Source organism: Poromitra crassiceps (genome assembly GCF_964638095.1).
Source record: "Poromitra crassiceps genome assembly, chromosome: 7".
Taxonomy (NCBI): Eukaryota; Metazoa; Chordata; class Actinopteri; order Beryciformes; family Melamphaidae; genus Poromitra; species Poromitra crassiceps.
The window spans coordinates 7905774-7932736 of record NC_139628.1 but is presented as its reverse complement, the minus strand read 5'-3'; the positions used below and the strand labels follow the sequence as shown (position 1 = coordinate 7932736).

The following is a 26963-nucleotide window of genomic DNA, read 5'->3' as shown; positions in this document are numbered from 1 at the left end:
TCTTGTCTGTTCATTTAACTAACTTTTTTTTATCAGACAATGCAACGATGATACATCACCTGTCGCTGGATGTATATTAACCTGCTGGAACGATGACAGAACATGAACATTGCAAGTGGCAACTATCATAAATTGCTTTACTACAAACTGCCCTTAACCGTTGGCATGGTGATGGTCACATTACTGGGATCTGCAACACAGATTTGTTGATCCCAATTTTATTTGTTAGGGCAGTGGTTCTCAAATTGGGGTCAGGAGGCTCCCAGGGGGTCATTGAGGATGTTCTAGGGGTCCCCAGCAAAAAAGGGGAATACTGTATTTAGGTTTTGAGGAGGTAGGCTACTATTGAATGGTACTTCAGGTATTGTTAGCCTTTCAATCTAATTGGTATGCTTTTTAAGGCATAGTCACTTTAGATGAGTTCATACAGAATACATATCTAAATACTTTCTAACTACTGTAGCCTACTGGATGAATTAGAAACTGTAGCATGTGCTTAAGAAACTTTATAAGACTATAAAGATCAGACTCTCCAAGCTTCCTGTCTGTGATGGAAGCTGTCATCAAGGCCGGAGGAGGTCCGTGTTTACAAGATAACAATTAATTTTCTTTATTTTTGTCGTCATTATTATCAACCATTAATCCCCCTGGCATGTTTGTGATTGTGAAAATTTTGATTCAACTGGTAGCCTAATAGCCAAAGTATTCTGGATACCAGTGTAAGGCTCCTTGGTGCAATAAAGTTTTTTTTTTTTTTTTAAGGGGGTGGGTCGGCGTTGAAAGTGGCCAATCATAGAGGGCCAGAGGCCTGCCTTGGTTTCCGCCCACAATTGTCAAAAGTCCAACACGAGCGCGTAGAAAACAACCAGGGGGGGGGGCAACAGCAGTCTGCGCGCTCGCGTTGGAGTTTACTCCAATGCGAGCGCGTAGAACTCGACCACGGGGGCGGAGAGAGAGAGGGTCTGCGCCCGCAGAGCTCAGCAAAATACGCGCTGTGCTTTTCTGTCCTCGCTCGTGCAGTCTTTGTGCGCGCGGGATGTGAGATTGCGCGAGTGTGAGTATGCATTTGCGCGTGTGAAACAATATAATACGCTCGTGCTTATGTTTGATCGAGCTCTCCCATATTGATATAAATCTGTCTCCATAGACAGACAGGCAGTGAGAGAGGGACCGACAGAGAACGGGAACGCGAGAGAGAGATACCGAGAGAGAAAGAGAGAGGGGGGAGATAGCATGCACGCAGCTTCTCCTGTCTGTGGCTGGAGAGATGTAGAGGATAGCACCAATTAACTTCACACAGTGCAGCCTGAGAGATGTGTATTCCCAGTAACTAGTAGCAATAATAACAATATTACCAATGGCCAAATACTTACCCATAGCCTACTAATGATAATAGCTACCCATATTAATACAACAGTGCATCTTTGCACAAAGCTCTCAGGTTTAAGGTAGCCTACCTCGGTTTAAGGTAGATTTAGAACAGATTAAAAAAATGCGATTAATTTGCGATTAATCGTGAGTTAACTATGGAAATCATGCGATTAATCGCGATTAAATATTTTAATCGATTGACAGCCCTACAACTAACCAATGCTGGGGGTCCGTATGGAAAGTGGAAATCGAAATGGTTAAAAGTTAAATCAATTTGGTCATTCAGTGGCATTTTACCGCCATGTAAAGTAACGACAAGTAACAGTTAGCCGCTTTTTTGTTTTGTGACGATTATGACGCGTCGAGGCACGTAGCGTGCGTCGACGTAATTACGTAGTCGACGTCATCGATTACGTCGACTCGCTGGGCCAGCCCTAACACACACACACACACACACACACACACACACACACACACACACACACACACACACACACACACACACACACACACACACACTCAATCACTCTCTCTCTCTTACCAAAATCTATTTTGCTGTTCACTTCGGTCTCACAGGCCTTAGCAGTGCGCTCCTCATTGCTAATTTTGCCCTTCTTCTGCATACTGCAGTTCTCTGGAAATACACAATTGGCACAATATGAATACACTGCTGATGACTGAATTAAATAGAGCTGAACAGTCACGTGACATATTTTGCCCCGGAAGTGAGTTTCCCATTCATTTTCTCCATAGACATTTCGAAAAAAATCCTTACAAAACGAGCTTTAAAGCTGGAACCAAGCCAACTCATGACCTACTGAATCGTGAGCGACTTGAGACTTGACTTGGACTTGACTTGGACTTGCCCCTCAAAGACTTGAGACTTGACTTGGACTTGACTTGGACTTGCCCCTCAAAGACTTGAGACTTGACTTGGACTTGCAAAAAATGACTTGTGAGCATCTCTGCGTTAGTGTCCATACAACATTTCAGGTGGAGCAAAAAAAAAAAACATGGGAGGGGGGGGGGGAGGGGGGGGGGGTAATTTTCATTTTTTCCCCGTCTTTATTTTTTGTTTTTGCTCCAAGTGAAATGCTTTATGGTCACTCATGATTCAGTAGGTCACAGGGTGGCTTGGTTCCAGCCTTAAAACTCGTTATATAAGGTTATTTGAAATGTCTATGGAGAAAATGAATGGGAAACTCACTTCCGGGACAAGAAATTATGTCACGTGCCTTTTGAGCTCTATAAGCACATGTGTGTGTGTATGTAGTTATGCATGTATGTATGTGTGTGTGTGTGTGTGTGTGTGTGTGTGTGTGTGTGTGTGTGTGTGTGTGTGTGTGTGTGTGTGTGTGTGTGTGTGTGTGTGTGTGTGTGTGTGGTGGGGGGGGGGGGGGGGGAGAAATAAAATAAGTAATGCATTTATGCCTAGATGCAGTCAATCTGTTCTGGTAGCTCATGGTGGCTTATGATCAAGTAAGACACAGTTACCTGTGCTGTAACCCTGTGTCTACAGCTTAGAAGTCATTTAGACATAATGTTGCTTACCTTCAGCACATGTGAACCACTGAGTTAGATGTAATGTTGCTTATACCTTCAGCACATGTAAACCACTGAGTTAGATGTAATGTTGCTTATACCTTCAGCACATGTAAACCACTGAGTTAGATGTAATGTTGCTTACCTTCAGCACATGTGAAGCACTGAGTTAGATGTAATGTTGCTTATACCTTCAGCACATGTGAACCACTGAGTTAGATGTAATGTTGCTTATACCTTCAGCACATGTAAACCACTGAGTTAGATGTAATGTTGCTTATACCTTCAGCACATGTGAACCACTGAGTTAGATGTAATGTTGCTTATACCTTCAGCACATGTAAACCACTGAGTTAGATGTAATGTTGCTTATACCTTCAGCACATGTAAACCACTGAGTTACATGTAATGTTGCTTACCTTCAGCACATGTGAAGCACTGAGTTAGATGTAATGTTGCTTATACCTTCAGCACATGTAAACCACTGAGTTAGATGTAATGTTGCTTATACCTTCAGCACATGTAAACCACTGAGTTACATGTAATGTTGCTTACCTTCAGCACATGTGAAGCACTGAGTTAGATGTAATGTTGCTTATACCTTCAGCACATGTAAACCACTGAGTTAGATGTAATGTTGCTTATACCTTCAGCACATGTGAACCACTGAGTTAGATGTAATGTTGCTTAGCTTCAGCACATGTGAACCACTGAGTTAGATGTAATGTTGCTTATACCTTCAGCACATGTAAACCACTGAGTTAGATGTAATGTTGCTTATACCTTCAGCACATGTGAACCACTGAGTTAGATGTAATGTTGCTTATACCTTCAGCACATGTAAACCACTGAGTTAGATGTAATGTTGCTTACCTTCAGCACATGTGAAGCACTGAGTTAGATGTAATGTTGCTTATACCTTCAGCACATGTAAACCACTGAGTTAGATGTAATGTTGCTTACCTTCAGCACATGTGAAGCACTGAGTTAGATGTAATGTTGCTTACCTTCAGCACATGTGAACCACTGAGTTAGATGTAATGTTGCTTACCTTCAGCACATGTAAACCATTGAGTTAGATGTAATGTTGCTTATACCTTCAGCACATGTGAAGCACTGAGTTAGATGTAATGTTGCTTATACCTTCAGCACATGTAAACCACTGAGTTAGATGTAATGTTGCTTATACCTTCAGCACATGTGAACCACTGAGTTAGATGTAATGTTGCTTATACCTTCAGCACATGTAAACCACTGAGTTAGATGTAATGTTGCTTACCTTCAGCACATGTGAAGCACTGAGTTAGATGTAATGTTGCTTACCTCCAGCACATGTGAACCACTGAGTTAGATGTAATGTTGCTTACCTTCAGCACATGTAAACCATTGAGTTAGATGTAATGTTGCTTATACCTTCAGCACATGTGAACCACTGAGTTAGATGTAATGTTGCTTATACCTTCGGCACATGTGAAGCACTGAGTTAGATGTCATGTTGCTTACCTTCAGCACATGTGCATACATCATTTTGACAGAGTCGAAGTAGCTGTCCACCTTTCCTCTCCGGGTGGTAGAATTTCATACATGGTGTCTCTGCGGGGGGAGGGGGGGTTTGTACTGATTGATCATAGGATTTCTCTGACAATGTACTGTACATTTAGCATCTTCAGCTCGCTTGATAATGCGTTTAAAATACTTAAAATACCTACTTAACTATCATATGCGCTGAAAGACAGTGGCAGCAATGAGTAGCCTTAATGTTCAAGCTCAATTATTGCAAACTTAGAGTATGTTTGCGTGTGTGTATGTGTGTGTGTGTGTGTGTGTGTGTGTGTGTGTGTGTGTGTATCAATGCACAGAGAGGTGCAGTGTGTGTTTCTATGTCTCTTTGGGACTCACGGTCATAGTACTCATAAACAGACACGGCTGCTGGTTGTAAGATGCCCACTTTCATCGTCTGGGTGATCTTAAAAGCAATCTCGTCTGTTTGTTTGTGAGACACCTGAGGAGAGATGAAAAAAGGTGTGTGTGTGCGTGCGCGTGCGTGTGTTTGTGTGTGTGTGTGTGTGTGTGTGTGAGAGAGGGAGAGAGCAAGAGAGACAGATGGAGGGGGAGTGGTACCTTACCTTGTCCAGGTAGAGGATGAGAGAGCCTCTTTCTGATAGGACGGTGTTCATCTCATACTTTGAAATGGTGCGGTCATGCCCTTTGGACAGCTACACACACACACACACACACACACACACACACACACACACACACACACACGAACACACACAGTTTGACACAACCTAAGATTAAGCATGTATCCTGTAACTTGAGTATTGATCTTTGAGCTGTGTGTGTGTGTGTGTGTGTGTGTGTGTGTGTGTGTGTGTGTGTGTGTCTTTAGGCCCTTACTAAGTCCAGGTCATTTGTATCAGCAGTGAAGCCAGTGAGCAAGCCAATATCCAAGATTGACATTGTTGCATCTTTTTGCTGATCCAGATACCTGTAAAGAGAATGGACACAATAAAACAATGATGGACAAAAGGCAGCTGAGATTAAAACTATGGGCTTTGCCAAATATTACATTCAATAACCCGCTGCCTTGTCTGCTGTCTGTTACCTGCTTGGCTTCCTGTGTGTGTGTGTGTGTGTGTGTGTGTGTGTGTGTGTGTGTGTGTGTGTGTGTGTGTGTGTGTGTGGAATTCTAATTAAAATGCTTCAACAGTGACATCTGCAGGGCAGGGAGGGAAGGGGGAGTTGAAGTGGTGTGTGTGTAGGGGGGCAGTCTGTGTGTGTGTGTGTGTGTGTGTGTGTGGGGGGGGTGGTGGTGGGGGGAAGGGTCTAATGGCTCATTTCCACCACATTTTACTGCCCTGCACAGCTCGTCACCACTCGGCTCTAATCGTTTCGGCTCGATGGACGTTTTGCTTCCACCGCGGATCATCTGCCCCCACCCACCCCCGCCCACAGCTGGTCGTCTTGCGACCGCATATCTGTCCTTCGCTTATAGCCGAAGTAGGCTATAACATAACATTACAATTAAATCCATCCACAGAACTTTTAAACTGTTTATGAAATACTGGTGCCTCTAAATGACCTACAGTGTACATGGGCGAATGTGACAATCGACCAGGAGAATGGATATCACTTTGTAGTTAGTCAAACTCACAGGCATGCGCTGCGCTGTGCGGGGACGGGAGAGGCGCAACAGAGTGAAGCCTCTACCCCGCGGCCTCTCACCAGGCAAGACCGTGGCTTCACCAAACACCCGCTGCGGCCTAGCGGAGCGCTGCAGCCTCCACTCAGCTACAGAGCTCCCTGAACGAGCAGCGGACTTTTTTCTCAGACAATTGAACACCCGCCACGATTTTATTTCACCGGAGGCGAAGGCAGCAACACAAAAGACTGATGGAAATATACATAACAGAAGAGAAGGTAAGCCCACTAAACTGGTATGCAGCCGCCAGCATTGCATATGACAGTCAGTAGACAGAGTAAACACGATTCTGCCTGACCAATCAGTCGTCAACAATGTTTTCACGTCACCGTATGAACCCGGGTTCACAGAATAGAACCACGACGAGGCAGGTACTAAAAGTAGCACGACTCGACCCCAAATCAAACCGGGCTGGCCGGTTTTTACCGGTGGGATGAGACCATTTATCGAGTCGAGCGGAGCGGGACCGCGCTACTACCTGCGGTGGAATTGGGCCATAAGAGAAGACCCTTCTCTTAGACCAGTGATCCTCACTATTTCTTTGAGGAGAGCCGCACTGGCAGGACACAGTCAATAGGAGAGCCACTTTTACCGCAAAACACCAAAAGCCACCCCAACCAAGCACATCTGCCTACCACTTTTTTGTGTTTTATTGTTTTCCACACACACACACACACACACACACACACACACACACACACACACACACACACACACACACACACACACACACACACACACAAGTTTCCCCTGAAAAATCTTTCAGGCCTGGAGGGATTTCGAAACGTACCCCGACTGCAACGGTGGGGGCCCTCGCTGGTGACGCTAAAGTTTTAGCTAACCTGTTCACATCTATGTTCGCAATGGCATCCCAAGTATCATCATACTATTATGGGATGCGATGGGAACAGTTGACACGTTTTTGAACAGCGTTGCACGCTGGCACAATACTCCTAATATAAAAGCAAAATGCTTATTGTTTTGAATGATTTGGCACCTTCTATTACTGTCAACACCAGTATTGTTGTATTGTAATAATATGCCATAAAGGTTTATTGAAATTTGGGGGAGAGCAGGAGATGGGGAAATCTAAAACAAAAAAACAAAACAATTTTTTTTTTTTTTTTTTTTTTGCGATTTCTTAGAGCCGCCAACTAAAGCTTCGAGAGCCGCCAGCATCTCGCGAGCCGCGCAATGAGGAACTAGGTCTTAGACCAACCATCTAAGAGAATCAACCAGTGTTTCTCAACCACTGGGCCGCAGGCCTCAGAGTGCCATCTAGTGGACCACAGAGGCACTCTGACATCAAAATATCAGAATGATAGCGTATCATTTATTTGGGAAGCTTGTCCTCGGAAATGTTTTAACAATCAGAAGTGGGCCTTGAATTACAAACGGTTTGAGCTCCTCTGCCATAGACTACAAATATACAAATATGAGTGCAGCCACTGGTTTGTTTTGAAGACTTCACTTTGGCATTTTGGCCGTCGCCATCTTGGTTATTTGGAGCGAGAAGCACCTATAGACCGGGGTTTCCTACAGAGCCACAGCGCCGGCTGCTACTGGTCCATGATCAGCAAGCTGTGTGATCACTGGACAGGCAACCTGTCAATCACGCCCAAAACATTGTGTTTTTTTATCGTCTAGTTTACACTAAACGGGTGAGTTATATAAAAATTGTCATGAAATGTGAAATTAGCTATAGCATTATTTATGCTGTAAAGTTGCACATTTGATGGCGGTGAATGGGGCTTGACTCCCTTTTGGAGCCAGCCTCAAGTGGCCATTCGAGGAACTGCAACATTGGCTTCATCTTTCGAAGTAGTAACGTAACAAACATGCAAAAAAGGCTTTATTTTTTTTAGATATAGGCTACCGCTCTCCGAGGTAGAACAAAGCAACAACCATGTTTTTTTCATAACTGTAATATGTCTAGTTTTAAAAATATTTTACTGCAAAATTAGTTTATTTGGCTAAAAACAGCTATCTGAATACCTAGTATGGTTTCAACAGTCTTTGCTTTAACAAGCTAGCAGCTAGCTGGATACATTATACATATTGATAACAACATCCAGTATAGTCTTTGGCCAGTGATTTTCAGTGGATTTGTTGTCATTGTTTTGTCTAAATAAAGTGTCTATAAAGTGTTTACAATCGATTCACAACACGTCGGAGCCCATCTGCCTTGTTGATTTTACACTGTCGGATATGTCACTAAGTCACAGTACCACATCAGCATTATGGCTATATTGTTAGGCAAAATAAAATGTTATAATTAAATTGCAACAATAGTCAATGAGCTGCATTGAGCCATTCTAGTAGGAAATACATGGCACATCATGAGAATAAAATGAATTGAATTGAATTGAATTGAATTGAACTGGACTGAATTATACCGTATCAGATATTAATCAAATCATATCGAATTAGTGCTATATCATTCTGTATTGAATCGTTACAACTGTATCATTTTTGTATCGTATTGCAGACTGTCAGTATGGCTTCTTGTCATTCAGTATACTTACAAAATCTGTATTTTCAGCTTGTAAATTTTCTCATTTTCATCCATTTTCTCTGAAGAAGCAGAACATTGGATAAACAGAGCATTAGGATTTAAACGTCAGAAAAGAGACGGCTACAGAGAAAAAGCAGCACATACAGTACAGTAAAGCCAGATAAACTGGGACACAGACAGACAGATACCAATTCACCTGGAATGAGCTGCACAGAGAGGTTAAACTTCTGACAGTCACTCTCCTTTTCTTTAGGCAGAGCATAATAGAGTGACACCATCTGCCACAGACAGGGAGGGAGGGAGAGAGAGAGACAGACAGAGAGACAGACGGACAGAGAGACAGACAGACAGACAGACAGACAGACAGACAGACAGACATACTGTAAACAGTGCTGTGCCCTGTTAATATATTTTCCTCTGACAAGTTGCAGATACCACGTTCGAGCAAATGGAAGGATTTTTTACCCCCTAGTTCATGCCAACTTGTGAGTATTATTATTATTATAGTATACCAGTATTATTATTATAGTATACCAGTATTATTATTATAGAATACCAGTATTATTATTATAGAATACCAGCATTATTATTTTTATACTATACCAGTATAGGCCTTTGGCCTCACCTGGGATTCACAACAGACACATCAGAGGCCCATACCATGAATGCAGGATAAGCAGATCCAGGATCTGTCCCTTGATCTGGTTTGGCTTCCCTTGTACCCCCCTTATAATTTTTGCCCCTCGCACTCCCTGGTCCAGCAGCTGGATATTGATATTTAATATTTATTTTTGATATTCATATTTTTTTTATTATTATTATTATTATTGATTCCTATCCATTGGTAACTTCATCCCTCATACCTCATATCAACATTTCATGCTTACTCTGAAGTTTAACCCCTCGAATGCCAGTTACTGTACAATCAAATGTACAGTAGAAAAGACAAAATATGATTTTTTTCGCTTCCCATAAATGCCACCTGGATTTTCCCCGGTGCGATTATCATAGCCTTGGATTTGTCACATTTTTCGTGGAGGAACTATTTTCTTACTTATTTCATCTTTTGAGAATTGCAATCCTTATATTTTTTGCCTGTCGCGCTTCCTGGTCCAGCAGCTGGATATTGATCATGATATTGATCGATAAAAGAGAAACGCGCCGGTTTCGTGACACGGAAGTCCAGAGAAGAACGCGCATGCGTATCTGGAACACTACCCGGATGTTGTTCATGAGCGATCTTTGACATCCGGGTGAATAGTGTGCTGTTCGGTGCTGTTACGACGCCATGATGAGGCGAACAGACGCAGACCTCCGCAGCTAACGCTCCAGCCCATTAGCCGAGAAAGAGCCTCGTTTCCCGGCATCGGATTTACTGTGCCTCGGTGCTTAGCGCATACGTCAAACCGGAAGCCATGGAAAGCCCTTAGAACGACAGATCACGATCTTAGAGATCTAGACTCAATTTTCAACGCTCATTCCAGCCATGCCAGCGGCGATTATCTACAACGAACGGGCGCTGAGATACGACGTACTTTCAAAGAAGGTAAATTTGACGAAAAAAACATGAAACTGCCAATTTTCGACTGCAAGCTAATTTTCACAAAAAACACAAAATAGCTTCATTCATCCATCAATCTCGGTCTAAAGGCTTCAAATCAGTAGTTTGCACCGGAAAATCCGGGTTCCAAGCTTATCTGACATGTTGCCATGACGATCACTGTACTGTATATTTCATGTCAAACTGCATGCAGTGTTGCTGTGCCAACACTGATCAAATGGGGGGGCGGGGGCAAACACAATAGAAGCTACAAATTTGATGTCTTGACCCGAGCTGAGAGGTGTAAGATCAGAAAAATAATTATTTTTGGGGAAAGTACCTGGGAGTCGATTTTTTTTTTTTTTTTTTTTTTTTTGCAAAATTAACATTGAAACCAATGGGAAAACTATGCAATGGATTTTGAAGGCTTGTAACTCCACCAAATGTTCAACCAACTCCAAGGTAGGATATTAAGGTCAAATTTAAAGGTATTTGGTCCAGGATGCCCGCTGAAAAAAATAATAATAATAATTTTGTAAAAATTTCCTGGAGGTCCCGATGGACTTAGCGGTCGCCTGCTAAAAATATGTGCTGACCAGCTTGGTCCCATTTTTAGCTTCATTTTTAATTTGTCTCTCTCCCAGCAGAGGGTGCCATCCCTGTGGAAGCAGTCCATAGTGGTGCCCGTTGCTAAGATAAACAGTCCCAAATCCTTGAACGACTTCCGGCCTGTTGCCTTAACCTCTCTGGTTATGAAGCAATTTGAAAAGCTAGTTAAAGCAGAGCTCCTAGCAAAAACTGAGCACCTGCTCGACCCCCTTCAGTTTGCGTATAGAGCTCAGAGAGGCGTACAAGACGCCACAGCTACCCTACTTATCCTTGTCTGTAAGCACTTAGAAGGCAGTGGGAACCACGCCAGGCTGCTCTTTGTAGACTTTTCTTCAGCGTTCAATACGATCCAGCCTCACATTTTGGTTGAGAAACTTGTACGCCTTTTTTGTTTAGACGCGGGTCTTGTTGGATGGATTTTTGACTTTCTTACAAACAGATCACAGCAAGTAAGAGTAAACGGAACTCTGTCCAGCTTCCTAACATCCTCGATCGGCTCACCTCAGGGTTGTGTCTTGTCTGCCTTCTTGTATATTTTGTACACAAATGACTGTTTTAGCCGTCATGCCGACAGATTCATCATCAAGTACGCTGATGATTCCATCATTGTCAGCTTGCTTGATGAGGATGAGGTCGGCCATGGCCAGGTTCTTAATGATTTTCTGTCTTGGTGTGAAGAAGCCTTCCTCCAACTTAAAGGGCATGGTGCAGGTTGGAGACCACATTGCATTAATATGTGGAAGGGGTATATAGCAATGGGATTTGGGGGATTTTTTTTTTCCAATCACACATAGCTGCGTTTAGACTAGTTTTTGTAACCAGCAGGGGGCACTGGTCCATTTCATGGAACTATTGGAACTATTGGAACTTTTGTGATGTCACAGAGATACAAAATAGTCACCTTTAGGTGACAGTCACATTTTTCAGCCCAAAATATGAGGATTTCTGAGTGGTTTTATGTCTGCCCTGGTATCTGTCACCTTTTTTCACTCTCCATGACTTTGCATCCCTGTGTCAGCCCTGTGGGGAAGGGGGGGGGGATCTTTGTCTTTTTGGAGTGTTTTCACTGTAATCATGAGCCGAAAATGTAAATTCAGATTTTTTTTTAACCTGCACCATGCTCTTTAACGTCTCAAAGACTAAAGAGATCTGTGTTGATTTTAGACGATCCTCCCCAGTTCCCCAGAACAGTGTTGTCCATGGGCAACCAGTAGACATGGTGACCAATTATAAATACCTTGGCACTATTTTTGACAGCAAATTGAAGTTCGATCTAAACTGTGAAATGCTGTGCAAAAAAGGTCAACAACGTCTCTTTTGCCTAAGGAAGCTTGCCAGATTCCAGGTTGACAGGACTCTGATGAAACTGTTTTACTGTGCCTATATCGAGTCTGTAATCTCATTTTCTATTATCTGTTGGTATGGAAACCTTTGTATTCAAGGGAAGAACTCCCTCTGGGGGATTGTGAGAGCGGCTTCAAAAATAGCCTGAGTAAATTTTAGTAGCCTGGATCACATTTTTAACAAACAGGTGCTTAAAAAGGCCATGTCCATCCGCATGGACGACACTCATCCTCAGGGTTGGGTAGGTTACTTTTAAATAGGAATCCCTTAAAGTTACTTGTTACTTGTTAAAAATTGTACTTAGTAACGTAAATTACCACTATTTAAAAGTAAAGTAGGGATTACTTTCAGTTACTTTTGGATTACTTTTTTTTTTTAATCCAGGAATGTCCCATTGGGATACAAGATCTCTTCTTCCAGGGAGTCCTGGTCAAGAGTCCTGGCTAAAACCCTTATTTAACTAGATGAAGCATGTTTTACCATTGATAACCAGATAAGAATGTTTATACCAACATGAAGTTAAGGAGAATACAACAAGTTATTTTTAAGACCACTTTCATTTACGTTATGGGTATTTTTCATGATGTGGAGTGGAAGACGCAGCTTCCAGCTTGTTGCTTTAATCTTGAAACACGACGTGAAACACTAAGTGAAAGTAAAAACCTCTCGCCCCATGCAGAGTTTGGCATGCAGATTTTCCACTGCCTGGCAGCTCGTAACGTTCAGCTGACAGCCCCACACACAAGCGCCTTCCACATGGATTCTACTGAAAATATCATTTTCAGTAGAATCCATGTGGAAGACGCTTGATCTGTCTAAACACTGAGCGAACGTAAAAGTGAAATGCTTGTTATATTTCCATGACGTGGTGAATGCACTCGTGGGAGGAGGCACCACAGGCGCTGGTGCATCTGTCATCATGTTTGCTGCCTGCAGCTGCTGCTGTTGCTCCGCCTCGCTCGTCCTCATCTGTCCCAGCATGCTTTGGGCTTCTCCATTTCGCTACTAAATAGCAACCAAATGAGCCGAAATAAAGGTTGATCTAAATAATGTGTAATGGTAACACAACCTGCAATTGTAGGACATTTCAATATTGGACCAAATAAAACATCGAAATGAAAACACCACCCTATGTGAAACATATATGTCATCCTGGGCCTATATATACCCCTCGTTGATTTAACGTTATTTAGATAAGTGACAGAGTAACGCGCTTCTACTGTCATGTGCTATACTGTGATGTGGGCAACACCGTTTTTTGTTGTTATTTTGTAAAATTAATGAAGAGGCAAGGGCGAATGTAATCTCTGAACGTCTCCAAGACCAAGGAGATCATTGTGGACTACAGGAGAGGGGGGGGCACACACCCCCCAATCACCATCAACGGCACAGTGGTGGAAAGGGTGAACAGCTTCAAGTACCTGGGAGTCAACATCCACCAGGACCTGACCTGGGCCGGCCACACCGCCACTGTTGTCAAAAAGGCCCAACAGCGAATACACGGACTCAGGCGCCTGAAGAAGTTTGGGCTAAGGAAAGAAATCCTCAGGGACTTCTACAGAGGCACCATTGAAAGCCTGCTGACTGGCTGCTTCACCGCCTGGTACGGGAACTGTACCACCATGGACCGCAGGGCGCTACGGAGGGTGAGGCGCGCGGCCCAGCACGTAACAGGAGACGAGTTGCCAGAACTGCACGAACTGTATAACCAGCGGTGCCTCAGGAGGTCCCTGAAGATCATCAAAGACACAAACCATCCCCACAACAGCCTGTTCTCCCGGCTACCCTCAGGGAGGAGATACAGGGTTCCAAAAACACGCACAAATCGCTTGAGGAACAGTTTCTTCCCGCAGGCCACGAGACTCCTAAATATGCACAAATAGTGCAGTAGTCGTACCGCAGTACCGTACTGCAGCTGCTACTATTACGGATGCCTAACGTTTAATTGTAAATTTAAGTGTATGTTTAATAAGGTGCCTAACGTTTAATTGTAAATTTAAGTGTATGTTTAATAAGGTACATGCTATTTGCACATGTATGTATAAAACGTCGAATTTGGAATGTCTGAACACGTCTAACGTATGCACATGACATGTGCACCTATGTGCAATGAATATGCCACTGTCGTATAAGCCACCGACTTGTCTTATTGCTTATAAGATGCCTATTTCTTATTGCCTTATTGCTGTCTTATTGCTTATTGATGCCTATTTCTTATTGCCTATTACTTATTGCTGTTGCCTATTTGTACTATGTCGTAAACGGAGTCCACTGCACAAGAATTTCACACGTGGTACTTGTACCATGGAGTGACAATAAAAATCTTGAATCTTGAATCTTGAATCTTGAATCCCACCTGTAACGTCGTTACTATACCCCCGTTACTGTAATCTAGATTACACATCTTAAAATGTACTGTGACAGATTACAGTTACCGTTTTTTTGTAATCAGATTACGTAACGGCGTTACATGTAATCCGTTACTCCCCAACCCTGCTCATCCTCTCCGCCCAGAGTATATGCTGCTCCCTTCGGGCCTTCGGCTAAAGGTTCCGAGGGCCACGAAAAACAGATACAAATTTTCTTTCGTTCCTGTTTCCATCACAGCTCTAAATGCTGCTGAGAGGAGGAGATAATGCACTCTCTCTCTCTCTCTCTCTCTCTCTGTCTCGCTCTCTTTCTCTGTCTCTCTCACGCAGCTTAAACGCTGCTGGGTGGAGGAGACGATGCACTCTCTCTGTCTCTCTCTCTCTGTCCCTCATCACAGCCTTATTAGATGCTGGGCGGAGGAGTTTGCACAGTCTAGCTGTAATCTATTGTCTTTTAAGGCCTTAAGTATGCACTTTTTTCTTTCTTAGGTAGGTAACGTTGCTGCTATTAATATATTTTATATTTTATACTTGAGACATATTTTATTTACTTTTACCTACCTATCTATGCGAGCTCAAATAGTCCCTGACTTTTATTACTTTTAAGTTCATTGTACGTGTCTTTTACTACTTTTAAAGGACGGCTTTACCGTGGGGAATATAAATATATAATAAATCTCACGCCCCTAAGGTTTTCGAATCCGTTGAAATTTTTGAATTTGGTGGTTCACTGCCAGAGATATCAACCATCTCTCACATATTTTTTGGGCCAGCCGACGCGTTTCGCGTCATCTGGCCCAAGTCCGCCTTGCGGAAGTCGAGCACCTATGAACTACACTACTTGTGGGCCTGTGCCGCCATGGTCCCGCCTCTAGAGGTCCTCCATGCCCCTTCAGAGGTCTCGAAGAAAAACAAAAGGCAGCCATCTTTTTCCACCGCCTAGCCTACGGTAGCTAATATTAGCTTTCCATAGCTCCTTGCAAAGAGACCATATCTCGGGAACGGAAGCACGTACAGACACGGGACTGGCGGCATTGGAAAGCTCGTCAAATTTTACATCTAGTAGTAGGTGCGTTGAAGTAACGAAATCAACGCTGAGCAATGTACCCGTTTTTACACATTTTTACATGAAATAGTTACAACATCAGATGTGCGTAACTCCTTGGAAAATGCCTTAAAATGCATGAAATTTTTTTTATGAAGACATCTCCCGACATATATACTACCGTTTAAATTTGGTGCAATTTGGAGGCAATTTTTTTTTTATTATTATTATTCTTCTTCTCCTAATGTTTTTATGTCGAAGCCTTCTTCTTCTTCTTCTTCTTTGAGTTTTATGGCGGTTGGCAAGCATATATGTGCATTACCGCCACCTACTGGAGTTTGATATCAGCCAAATGCCTGAGGGGTGGGCGTTGAAACGAAGGCCACGCGAGCCCAGTGCATTGTGGGAAATGTAGGATTTCGGGTCCCCGCACCCGCCCCTCCCCTCCACCACCCCCCCCCCCCCCCATACAGAGTGGATTTCGGTTGATATCTCTGGCTGTGAAGAACCAATTTCAAAAATTTCAACGGATTCGAAAACCTTAGGGGCATGAGATTTAATATATATTCATATTCCCCACGGGAAAGCCGTCCTTTAAGTACATTATACGGATCCTTTGAGGTGTGACTTTTACTTTGACTATTTCTGTGTTCACTCGATCCATTCTTCTAAAACTGCTGCACATGCTCCATGTTGTTTTACTTGTCCATGTTTTTTTTTTACATGTATTCGCTATGTTTTTTATATCTGCCTGCACACAAATTGCCCTTCTGGGACAAATAATAAACTTGAATCTTGAATCTTGTCTCAAAAAGGCGGTTTTAATGAAAGTAATACGCCGGCTGCTGGATCTAAGGGGGCGCAATGTGAGGACATCACTTTCTGGGTGCCAGGATGATCTTTTTCTAGTGGTGGAAGGGTGAATTACCATCATAAACCAAAAAAAATACCTGGGCTGAATTTCAGATTTTTCCGTCCAAGACTTCACAAAAAAAAAACGACACGGTCCTCCCCTTTAGATCCATCAGCCGGACCAGGGGGGTACAAGGGTTTTAACCAGATCATTGCCATCTAGCTAAAGTCACAAATCTAGTTCTCAACTCGTTAAGTGGATCCAGGTTTTTCTAATCAAGTTGAGAGGGCGTGCACATGAAAATGCTTGTGCACGGGAGCTCGTGCCCGCAAAAGAGGCGTGGTTTTTAACAACTAGCCAATCACAATCCAATATGGACTGCTCCAGCTTTTACAGCCGCAGACACACCTATTTCCTCATTCATTCAAAGCGCAAATCGTGAAGCTTTACTGTATGTCAGAATCAAAATCCGTGTTGGATATTATTAGTCTGTTCCCAAATGACTGTCTAAAGTTACCGCTTTTATTCACATCAGTCATTTCTTTGAAGAGTGGTTTCTGCCTCCACGTATCTACAGCAGCTCAATTCACCCTCTCAATAAACTCAATAAAACCTGCATGTCTTTTTTGCAAGTGGAATGTGTAATCTATCTCAGTCTAAATTTCCAAAATCCGTAGGTGTATTTAGACCATTTAGGCTCAATGAATAATAATGATCTCATGATGTGTTTGGTCGCACTGATGGAATAATTCCTATAGGCAAATAGGCTATCAATAAAAAAATAATGATAATAAAATAAAATAAAGGCTGCTGAACTGAATCGACACGGTACGTGCGGGCATAGATTTAATTTATAAAAAATAGCCTATTTTGTGGTCACATAGGCTATTGGCATCAGAGTCGCATATCTCCATATTTCATACAAGGACTATGCTGGAAATAATATGAAGTTCAATCACATCATACAGGCCAAAAGCAACACAGTTGCAGCTGCAAAATGCAGGAGTAGCCTAGATATGAATAATCTGTGTGCAGGTGATCCCATATTAAATTGCTTAGATAGTAGTAGGCTATTCTGGCATGTATGACCATGTCCAGAGAGGTTTATGTAACCTTTTTACGTCGGTTTAGTGATATTTCTCCACTCACCGTTCAGCTGCAATCGATTGGCGGGGTCAAACATATCTAGCCTACTTGAGAGCACAAAAATGAATATATAAAAACATATTCCAAAGTGGTAAGTAGGGCTTAATTTAAATGTAGCCTGCAACAAGTGCAAGGCTTCAGTCCTCGATTAATTCAACAGGAGCCATGTTTTTTTTTGTTTTTTTGTTTTTCATTTGAATGCAATGTATTTTTCATATGGCGACCATGATATGAATGGCGACTCGCTGTTTCCAGAGAGCTGATTGGTAAGCAGGTGGGTCTTTCATGGGTTTTGAGCTTAACCTCTGAACTTAACCTGCTACAAAGCAGGTTAGCCGTATAGAGCAGGGGTTCCCAACCTTTTTTGTGCCAAGGACCGGTAGATACATGGAAAAAAAGGTTGCGGACCGGTTGTCAATTTTAATGGTTTTAGTTACATATATATTTACTCACCAGGTGGCGACAAAGGGTAAATAACAGCCTTTTGTGTTGTACTGTATGTAGCCTACAGTACTTATGTTTTAGTTTCAACTACAAACATAAATAAACATCAACTTTAAACTATGTTTCATCTACCACACAGCCTATAATATTATAGCCTATGTTTATTAAAAAAAAGAAAGAAAAAAAGAATTGCCCCGGCTCACGGCCCGGTACCAAATGCGTTGCGCCCCGGTACCGGTCCGCGGCCCGGTGGTTGGGGACCATTGGTATATAGAGCATAAGTTGCTATGGTGATCTATCTCGGTAAGAAGTTAACTAGCGTCGTGGTATGGCAAACCTAGGGTTAAACCTAAAGTTACCTCGCTAACCCACTAATCTTGCTTCGTGGTATAGACCTCAGGACACCAACAGATAATGTTGAATACTCACTGTCAGCGTGGCTTCTCCTGATCCTGTGGCAGTCACCGTCACATTCTGGTTTATATAATTCATCTGTGGTAGTCACACACGCACGCACACATACACACAACTGTATTAAAGAGATAATTCCTATCCATCTCTGTGTGTGTGTGTGTATGTGTGTGTGTGTGTGATCTCACCTTAGACGTTCTAGTGCCATAGTAGTTCTCCCTGTTCAACTTGTAGCGCTCAGGTTTTGACCTGCCTGGCAGTAAGACGTCCACATCCAGATCATATTCTGCTTTCTTAACGTTAGTCCAATACTCAGCCACAGCCTGATACACTATGATGGTAGCCTGGAGAGAGAGAGCAAACCACAGCCTGATACACTATGATGGTAGCCTGGAGAGAGCGACCAAACCACAGCCTGATACACTATGATGGTAGCCTGGAGAGAGAGACCAAACCACAGCCTGATACACTATGATGGTAGCCTGGAGAGAGAGCAAACCACAGCCTGATACACTATGATGGTAGTCTGGAGAGACCAAACCACAGCCTGATACACTATGATGGTAGCCTGGAGAGAGAGACCAAACTACAGGCTGATACACTATGATGGTAGCCTGGAGAGAGAAACCAAACCACAGCCTGATACACTATGATGGTAGCCTGGAGAGAGAGACCAAACTACAGGCTGATACACTATGATGGTAGCCTGGAGAGAGAGACCAAACCACAGCCTGATACACTATGATGGTAGCCTGGAGAGAGAGACCAAACTACAGGCTGATACACTATGATGGTAGCCTGGAGAGAGAGAGCAAACCACAGCCTGATACACTATGATGCCTGGAGAGAGAGACCAAACTACAGGCTGATACACTATGATGGTAGCCTGGAGAGAGAGAGCAAACCACAGCCTGATACACTATGATGGTAGCCTGGAGAGAGAGCAAACCACAGCCTGATACACTATGATGGTAGCCTGGAGAGAGAGACCAAACCACAGCCTGATACACTATGATGGTAGCCTGGAGAGAGAGACCAAACCACAGCCTGATACACTATGATGGTAGCCTGGAGAGAGAGACCAAACCACAGCCTGATACACTATGATGGTAGCCTGGAGAGAGAGATCAAACCACAGCCTGATACACTATGATGGTAGCCTGGAGAGAGAGCAAACCACAGCCTGATACACTATGATGGTAGCCTGGAGAGAGAGACCAAACCACAGCCTGATACACTATGATGGTAGCCTGGAGAGAGAGACCAAACCACAGCCTGATACACTATGATGGTAGCCTGGAGAGAGAGACCAAACCACAGCCTGATACACTATGATGGTAGCCTGGAGAGAGAGACCAAACCACAGCCTGATACACTATGATGGTACCCTGGAGAGAGAGACCAAACCACAGCCTGATACACTATGATGGTAGCCTGGAGAGAGAGAGCAAACCACAGCCTGATACACTATGATGGTAGCCTGGAGAGAGAGCAAACCACAGCCTGATACACTATGATGGTAGCCTGGAGAGAGAGACCAAACCACAGCCTGATACACTATGGTGGTAGCCTGGAGAGAGAGACCAAACCACAGCCTGATACACTATGGTGGTAGCCTGGAGAGAGAGACCAAACTACAGCCTGATACACTATGATGGTAGCCTGGAGAGAGAGACCAAACCACAGCCTGATACACTATGATGGTAGCCTGGAGAGAGAGACCAAACTACAGGCTGATACACTATGATGGTAGCCTGGAGAGAGAGACCAAACTACAGGCTGATACACTATGACGGTAGCCTGGAGAGAGAGACCAAGCCACAGCCTGATACACTATGATGGTAGCCTGGAGAGAGAGAGCAAACCATAGCCTGATACAATATGATGGTAGCCTGGAGAGAGAGCAAACCACAGGCTGATACACTATGATGGTAGCCTGGAGAGAGAGAGCAAACCACAGCCTGATACACTATGATGGTAGCCTGGAGAGATAGAGCAAACCATAGCCTGATACACTATGATGGTAGCCTGGAGAGAGAGACCAAACCACAGCCTGATACACTATGATGGTAGCCTGGAGAGAGAGACCAAACTACAGGTTGATACACTATGACGGTAGCCTGGAGAGAGAGACCAAGCCACAGCCTGATACACTATGATGGTAGCCTGGAGAGAGAGAGCAAACCATAGCCTGATACAATATGATAGTAGCCTGGAGAGAGACCAAACCACAGCCTGATACACTATGATGGTAGCCTGGAGAGAGAGACCAAACTACAGGCGGATACACTATGATGGTAGCCTGGAGAGAGAGACCAAGCCACAGCCTGATACACTATGATGGTAGCCTGGAGAGAGAGAGCAAACCATAGCCTGATACAATATGATAGTAGCCTGGAGAGAGACCAAACCACAGCCTGATACACTATGATGGTAGCCTGGAGAGAGAGAGCAAACTACAGGCGGATACACTATGATGGTAGCCTGGAGAGAGAGACCAAACCACAGCCTGATACACTATGATGGTAGCCTGGAGAGAGAGACCAAACTACAGGCTGATACACTATGACGGTAGCCTGGAGAGAGAGACCAAGCCACAGCCTGATACACTATGATGGTAGCCTGGAGAGAGAGAGCAAACCATAGCCTGATACAATATGATAGTAGCCTGGAGAGAGAGCAAACCACAGGCTGATACACTATGATGGTAGCCTGGAGAGAGAGAGCAAACCACAGCCTGATACACTATGATGGTAGCCTGGAGAGATAGAGCAAACCATAGCCTGATACACTATGATGGTAGCCTGGAGAGAGAGAGCAAACCACAGCCTGATACACTATGATGGTAGCCTGGAGAGAGAGAGAATTATGGAGAAAAAATAATCAGAGACTTGGAAAATAGACCAGTCGTCTAAGCCCATAGTCTCAAAACAAAGACACGTAAATGTATTGACCGAGAGGGAGTGAGAGAGACAGAGAGAGGGAGAGAGAGGGAGGGGGAGAGAGGAGAGGGAGAGAGTGAGAGAGACAGAGAGAGGGAGAGAGAGTGAGGGGAGAGAGGAGAGGGAGAGAGAGTGAGGGAAAGAGAGAAGTCCGTGTTACCTGAGTAGATCCGTAGCCTCCGCCGACCTTCTTCTGTTTGTTCAACCATTTGACAATAGAGCTGGCCTCATCAAATGCCTGTTTGTATGAAAAGGAACATTTACATTGACATTTTGTGTTCAGGAGGCTTTTGCATTAGAGAAATGGCCTCTTGCCAGAACCTTCAATGATAACTTTAGTCTTCTATGTTTTACATGGCATGATAACACATAGGAAGGTGTTACATGGTATGATAACACATAGGAAGGTGTTACATGGCATGATAACACATAGGAAGGTGTTACATGGCATGATAACACATAGAAAGATGTTACATGGCATGATAACACATAGGAAGATGTTACATGGCATGATAACACATATGAAGGTGTTACATGGCATGATAACACATAGGAAGGTGTTACATGGCATGATAACACATAGAAAGATGTTACATGGCATGATAACACATAGGAAGATGTTACATGGCATGATAACACATAGGAAGGTGTTACATGGCATGATAACACATAGAAAGATGTTACATGGCATGATAACACATAGGAAGATGTCACATGGCATGATAACACATATGAAGGTGTTACATGGCATGATAACACATAGGAAGGTGTTACATGGCATGATAACACATAGGAAGGTGTTACATGGCATGATAACACATAGAAAGATGTTACATGGCATGATAACACATAGGAAGATGTTACATGGCATGATAACACATATGAAGATGCTACATGGTATGATAACACATAGGAAGATGTTACATGGTATGATAACACATAGAAAGATGCTACATGGCATGATAACACATAGGAAGGTGTTACATGGCATGATAACACATAGAAAGATGTTACATGGCATGATAACACATAGAAAGATGTTACATGGCATGATAACACATAGGAAGGTGTTACATGGCATGATAACACATAGAAAGATGTTACATGGCATGATAACACATAGGAAGATGTTACATGGCATGATAACACATAGGAAGGTGTTACATGGCATGATAACACATAGGAAGGTGTTACATGGCATGATAACACATAGAAAGATGTTACATGGCATGATAACACATAGGAAGATGTTACATGGCATGATAACACATAGGAAGGTGTTACATGGCATGATAACACATAGGAAGGTGTTACATGACATGATAACACATAGGAAGGTGTTACATGGCATGATAACACATAGAAAGATGTTACATGGCATGATAACACATAGGAAGATGTTACATGGCATGATAACACATAGGAAGGTGTTACATGACATGATAACACATAGAAAGATGTTACATGGCATGATAACACATAGGAAGATGTTACATGGCATGATAACACATAGGAAGGTGTTACATGGCATGATAACACATAGGAAGGTGTTACATGGCATGATAACACATAGGAAGGTGTTACATGGCATGATAACACATAGGAAGATGTTACATGGCATGATAACACATAGGAAGATGTTACATGGCATGATAACACATAGGAAGATGTTACATGGCATGATAACACATAGGAAGATGTTACATGGCATGATAACACATAGGAAGATGTTACATGGCATGATAACACATAGAAAGATGTTACATGGCATGATAACACATAGGAAGGTTTTACATGGCATGATAACACATAGGAAGGTGTTACATGGTATGATAACACATAGAAAGATGTTACATGACATGATAACACATAGGAAGGTGTTACATGGCATGATAACACATAGGAAGATGTTACATGACATGATAACACATAGAAAGATGTTACATTACATGATAACACATAGGAAGGTGTTACATGGCATGATAACACATAGGAAGGTGTTACATGGTATGATAACACATAGAAAGATGTTACATGACATGATAACACATAGGAAGGTGTTACATGGCATGATAACACATAGGAAGGTGTTACATGGCATGATAACACATAGGAAGATGTTACATGGCATGATAACACATAGGAAGATGTTACATGGCATGATAACACATAGGAAGATGTTACATGGCATGATAACACATAGGAAGGTGTTACATGGCATGATAACACATATGAAGGAGTTACATGGCATAACACATGAAGGTGTTACATGACATGATAACACATAGAAAGATGCTACATGGTATGATAACACATAGGAAGATGTTACATGGCATGATAACACATAGGAAGGTGTTACATGGCATGATAACACATAGGAAGGTGTTACATGGCATGATAACACATGAAGGTGTTACATGGCATGATAACACATAGGAAGGTGTCACATGGCATGATAACACATACGAAGGTGTTACATGGCATGATAACACATAGGAAGGTGTCACATGGCATGATAACACATACGAAGGTGTTACATGGCATGATAACACATAGGAAGGTGTTACATGACATGATAACACATAGGAATGTTACATGGTATGATAATACATAGGAAGGTGTTACATGGCATGATAACACATAGGAATGTTACATGGTATGATAATACATAGGAAGGTGTTACATGGCATGATAACACATAGGAATGTTACATGGTATGATAATACATAGGAAGGTGTTACATGGCATGATAATACATAGGAAGGTGTTACATGGCATGATAACACATAGGAAGGTTTTACATGGCATGATAACACATAGGAAGGTGTTACATGGCATGATAACACATAGGAAGGTTTTACATGGCATGATAACACATAGGAAGGTGTTACATGGCATGATAACACATAGAAATATGTTACATGGCATGATAACACATAGAAAGATGTTACATGGCATGATAACACAAGGACGGTGTTACATGGCATGATAACACATAGGAAGGTGTTACATGGCATGATAACACATAGGAAGGTGTTACATGGCATGATAACACATAGGAAGGTGTTACATGGCATGATAACACATATGAAGGTGTTACATGGCATGATAACACATATGAAGGTGTTACATGACATGATAACACATAGGAAGGTGTTACATGACATGATAACACATAGGAAGGTGTTACATGACATGATAACACATAGAAAGATGTTACATGGCATGATAACACAAGGACGGTGTTACATGACATGATAACACATAGGAAGGTGTTACATGGCATGATAACACAAGGACGGTGTTACATGTCATGATAACACATAGGAAGGTGTTACATGGCATGATAACACATAGGAAGGTGTTACATGGCATGATAACACATATGAAGGTGTTACATGGCATGATAACACATATGAAGGTGTTACATGACATGATAACACATAGGAAGGTGTTACATGACATGATAACACATAGGAAGGTGTTACATGACATGATAACACATAGGAAGGTTTTACATGGCATGATAACACATAGGAAGGTGTTACATGGCATGATAACACATAGGAAGGTTTTACATGGCATGATAACACATAGGAAGGTGTCACATGGCATGATAACACATAGAAAGATGTTACATGACATGATAACACATATGAAGGTGTTACATGACATGATAACACATAGGAAGGTGTTACATGGCATGATAACACAAGGACGGTGTTACATGGCATGATAACACATAGGAAGGTGTTACATGGCATGATAACACATAGGAAGGTGTTACATGGCATGATAACACATAGGAAGGTGTTACATGGCATGATAACACATATGAAGGTGTTACATGGCATGATAACACATATGAAGGTGTTACATGACATGATAACACATAGGAAGGTGTTACATGACATGATAACACATAGGAAGGTGTTACATGACATGATAACACATAGAAAGATGTTACATGGCATGATAACACAAGGACGGTGTTACATGACATGATAACACATAGGAAGGTGTTACATGGCATGATAACACAAGGACGGTGTTACATGTCATGATAACACATAGGAAGGTGTTACATGGCATGATAACACATAGGAAGGTGTTACATGGCATGATAACACATATGAAGGTGTTACATGGCATGATAACACATATGAAGGTGTTACATGACATGATAACACATAGGAAGGTGTTACATGACATGATAACACATAGGAAGGTGTTACATGACATGATAACACATAGAAAGATGTTACATGGCATGATAACACAAGGACGGTGTTACATGACATGATAACACATAGGAAGGTGTTACATGGCATGATAACACAAGGACGGTGTTACATGTCATGATAACACATAGGAAGGTGTTACATGTCATGATAACACATAGGAAGGTGTTACATGACATGATAACACATAGAAAGATGTTACATGGCATGATAACACAAGGACGGTGTTACATGACATGATAACACATAGGAAGGTGTCACATGGCATGATAACACATAGGAAGGTGTCACATGGCATGATAACACATAGAAAGATGTTACATGACATGATAACACATATGAAGGTGTTACATGACATGATAACACATAGGAAGGTGTTACATGGCATGATAACACAAGGACGGTGTTACATGGCATGATAACACATAGGAAGGTGTTACATGGCATGATAACACATAGGAAGGTGTTACATGGCATGATAACACATAGGAAGGTGTTACATGGCATGATAACACATATGAAGGTGTTACATGGCATGATAACACATATGAAGGTGTTACATGACATGATAACACATAGGAAGGTGTTACATGACATGATAACACATAGGAAGGTGTTACATGACATGATAACACATAGAAAGATGTTACATGGCATGATAACACAAGGACGGTGTTACATGACATGATAACACATAGGAAGGTGTTACATGGCATGATAACACAAGGACGGTGTTACATGTCATGATAACACATAGGAAGGTGTTACATGGCATGATAACACATAGGAAGGTGTTACATGGCATGATAACACATATGAAGGTGTTACATGGCATGATAACACATAGGAAGATGTTACATGGCATGATAACACATAGGAAGGTGTTACATGGCATGATAACACATATGAAGGTGTTACATGGCATGATAACACATAGGAAGGTGTTACATGGCATGATAACACATAGGAAGGTGTTACATGGCATGATAACACATATGAAGGTGTTACATGGCATGATAACACATAGGAAGATGTTACATGGCATGATAACACATAGGAAGGTGTTACATGGCATGATAACACATATGAAGGAGTTACATGACATGATAACACATAGGAAGGTGTTACATGACATGATAACACATAGAAAGATGTTACATGGCATGATAACACAAGGACGGTGTTACATGACATGATAACACATAGGAAGGTGTTACATGGCATGATAACACAAGGACGGTGTTACATGTCATGATAACACATAGGAAGGTGTTACATGGCATGATAACACAAGGACGGTGTTACATGGCATGATAACACATATGAAGGTGTTACATGACATGATAAGACATAGGAAGGTTTTACATGACATGATAACACATATGA

General features: G+C 42.4%; 1 protein-coding gene across 1 annotated transcript in view; it reads right to left on the bottom strand.

The window, feature by feature from the left end:
- The window catches only part of LOC310779390 (complement C3-like), a gene marked incomplete at both ends in the record, with an annotated part of 87644 nt that overhangs the window by 7090 nt on the left and 53591 nt on the right, over nt 1-26963 (bottom strand). The window contains 10 exons of the mRNA XM_083639926.1: nt 1913-2005; nt 4417-4506; nt 4813-4915; nt 5040-5129; nt 5314-5404; nt 8644-8692; nt 8830-8911; nt 18413-18475; nt 18583-18738; nt 21497-21574. Coding sequence (XP_083496052.1) covers nt 1913-2005; nt 4417-4506; nt 4813-4915; nt 5040-5129; nt 5314-5404; nt 8644-8692; nt 8830-8911; nt 18413-18475; nt 18583-18738; nt 21497-21574 — 895 coding nt within the window. The remainder of the gene's footprint in view (nt 1-1912; nt 2006-4416; nt 4507-4812; nt 4916-5039; nt 5130-5313; nt 5405-8643; nt 8693-8829; nt 8912-18412; nt 18476-18582; nt 18739-21496; nt 21575-26963) is intronic.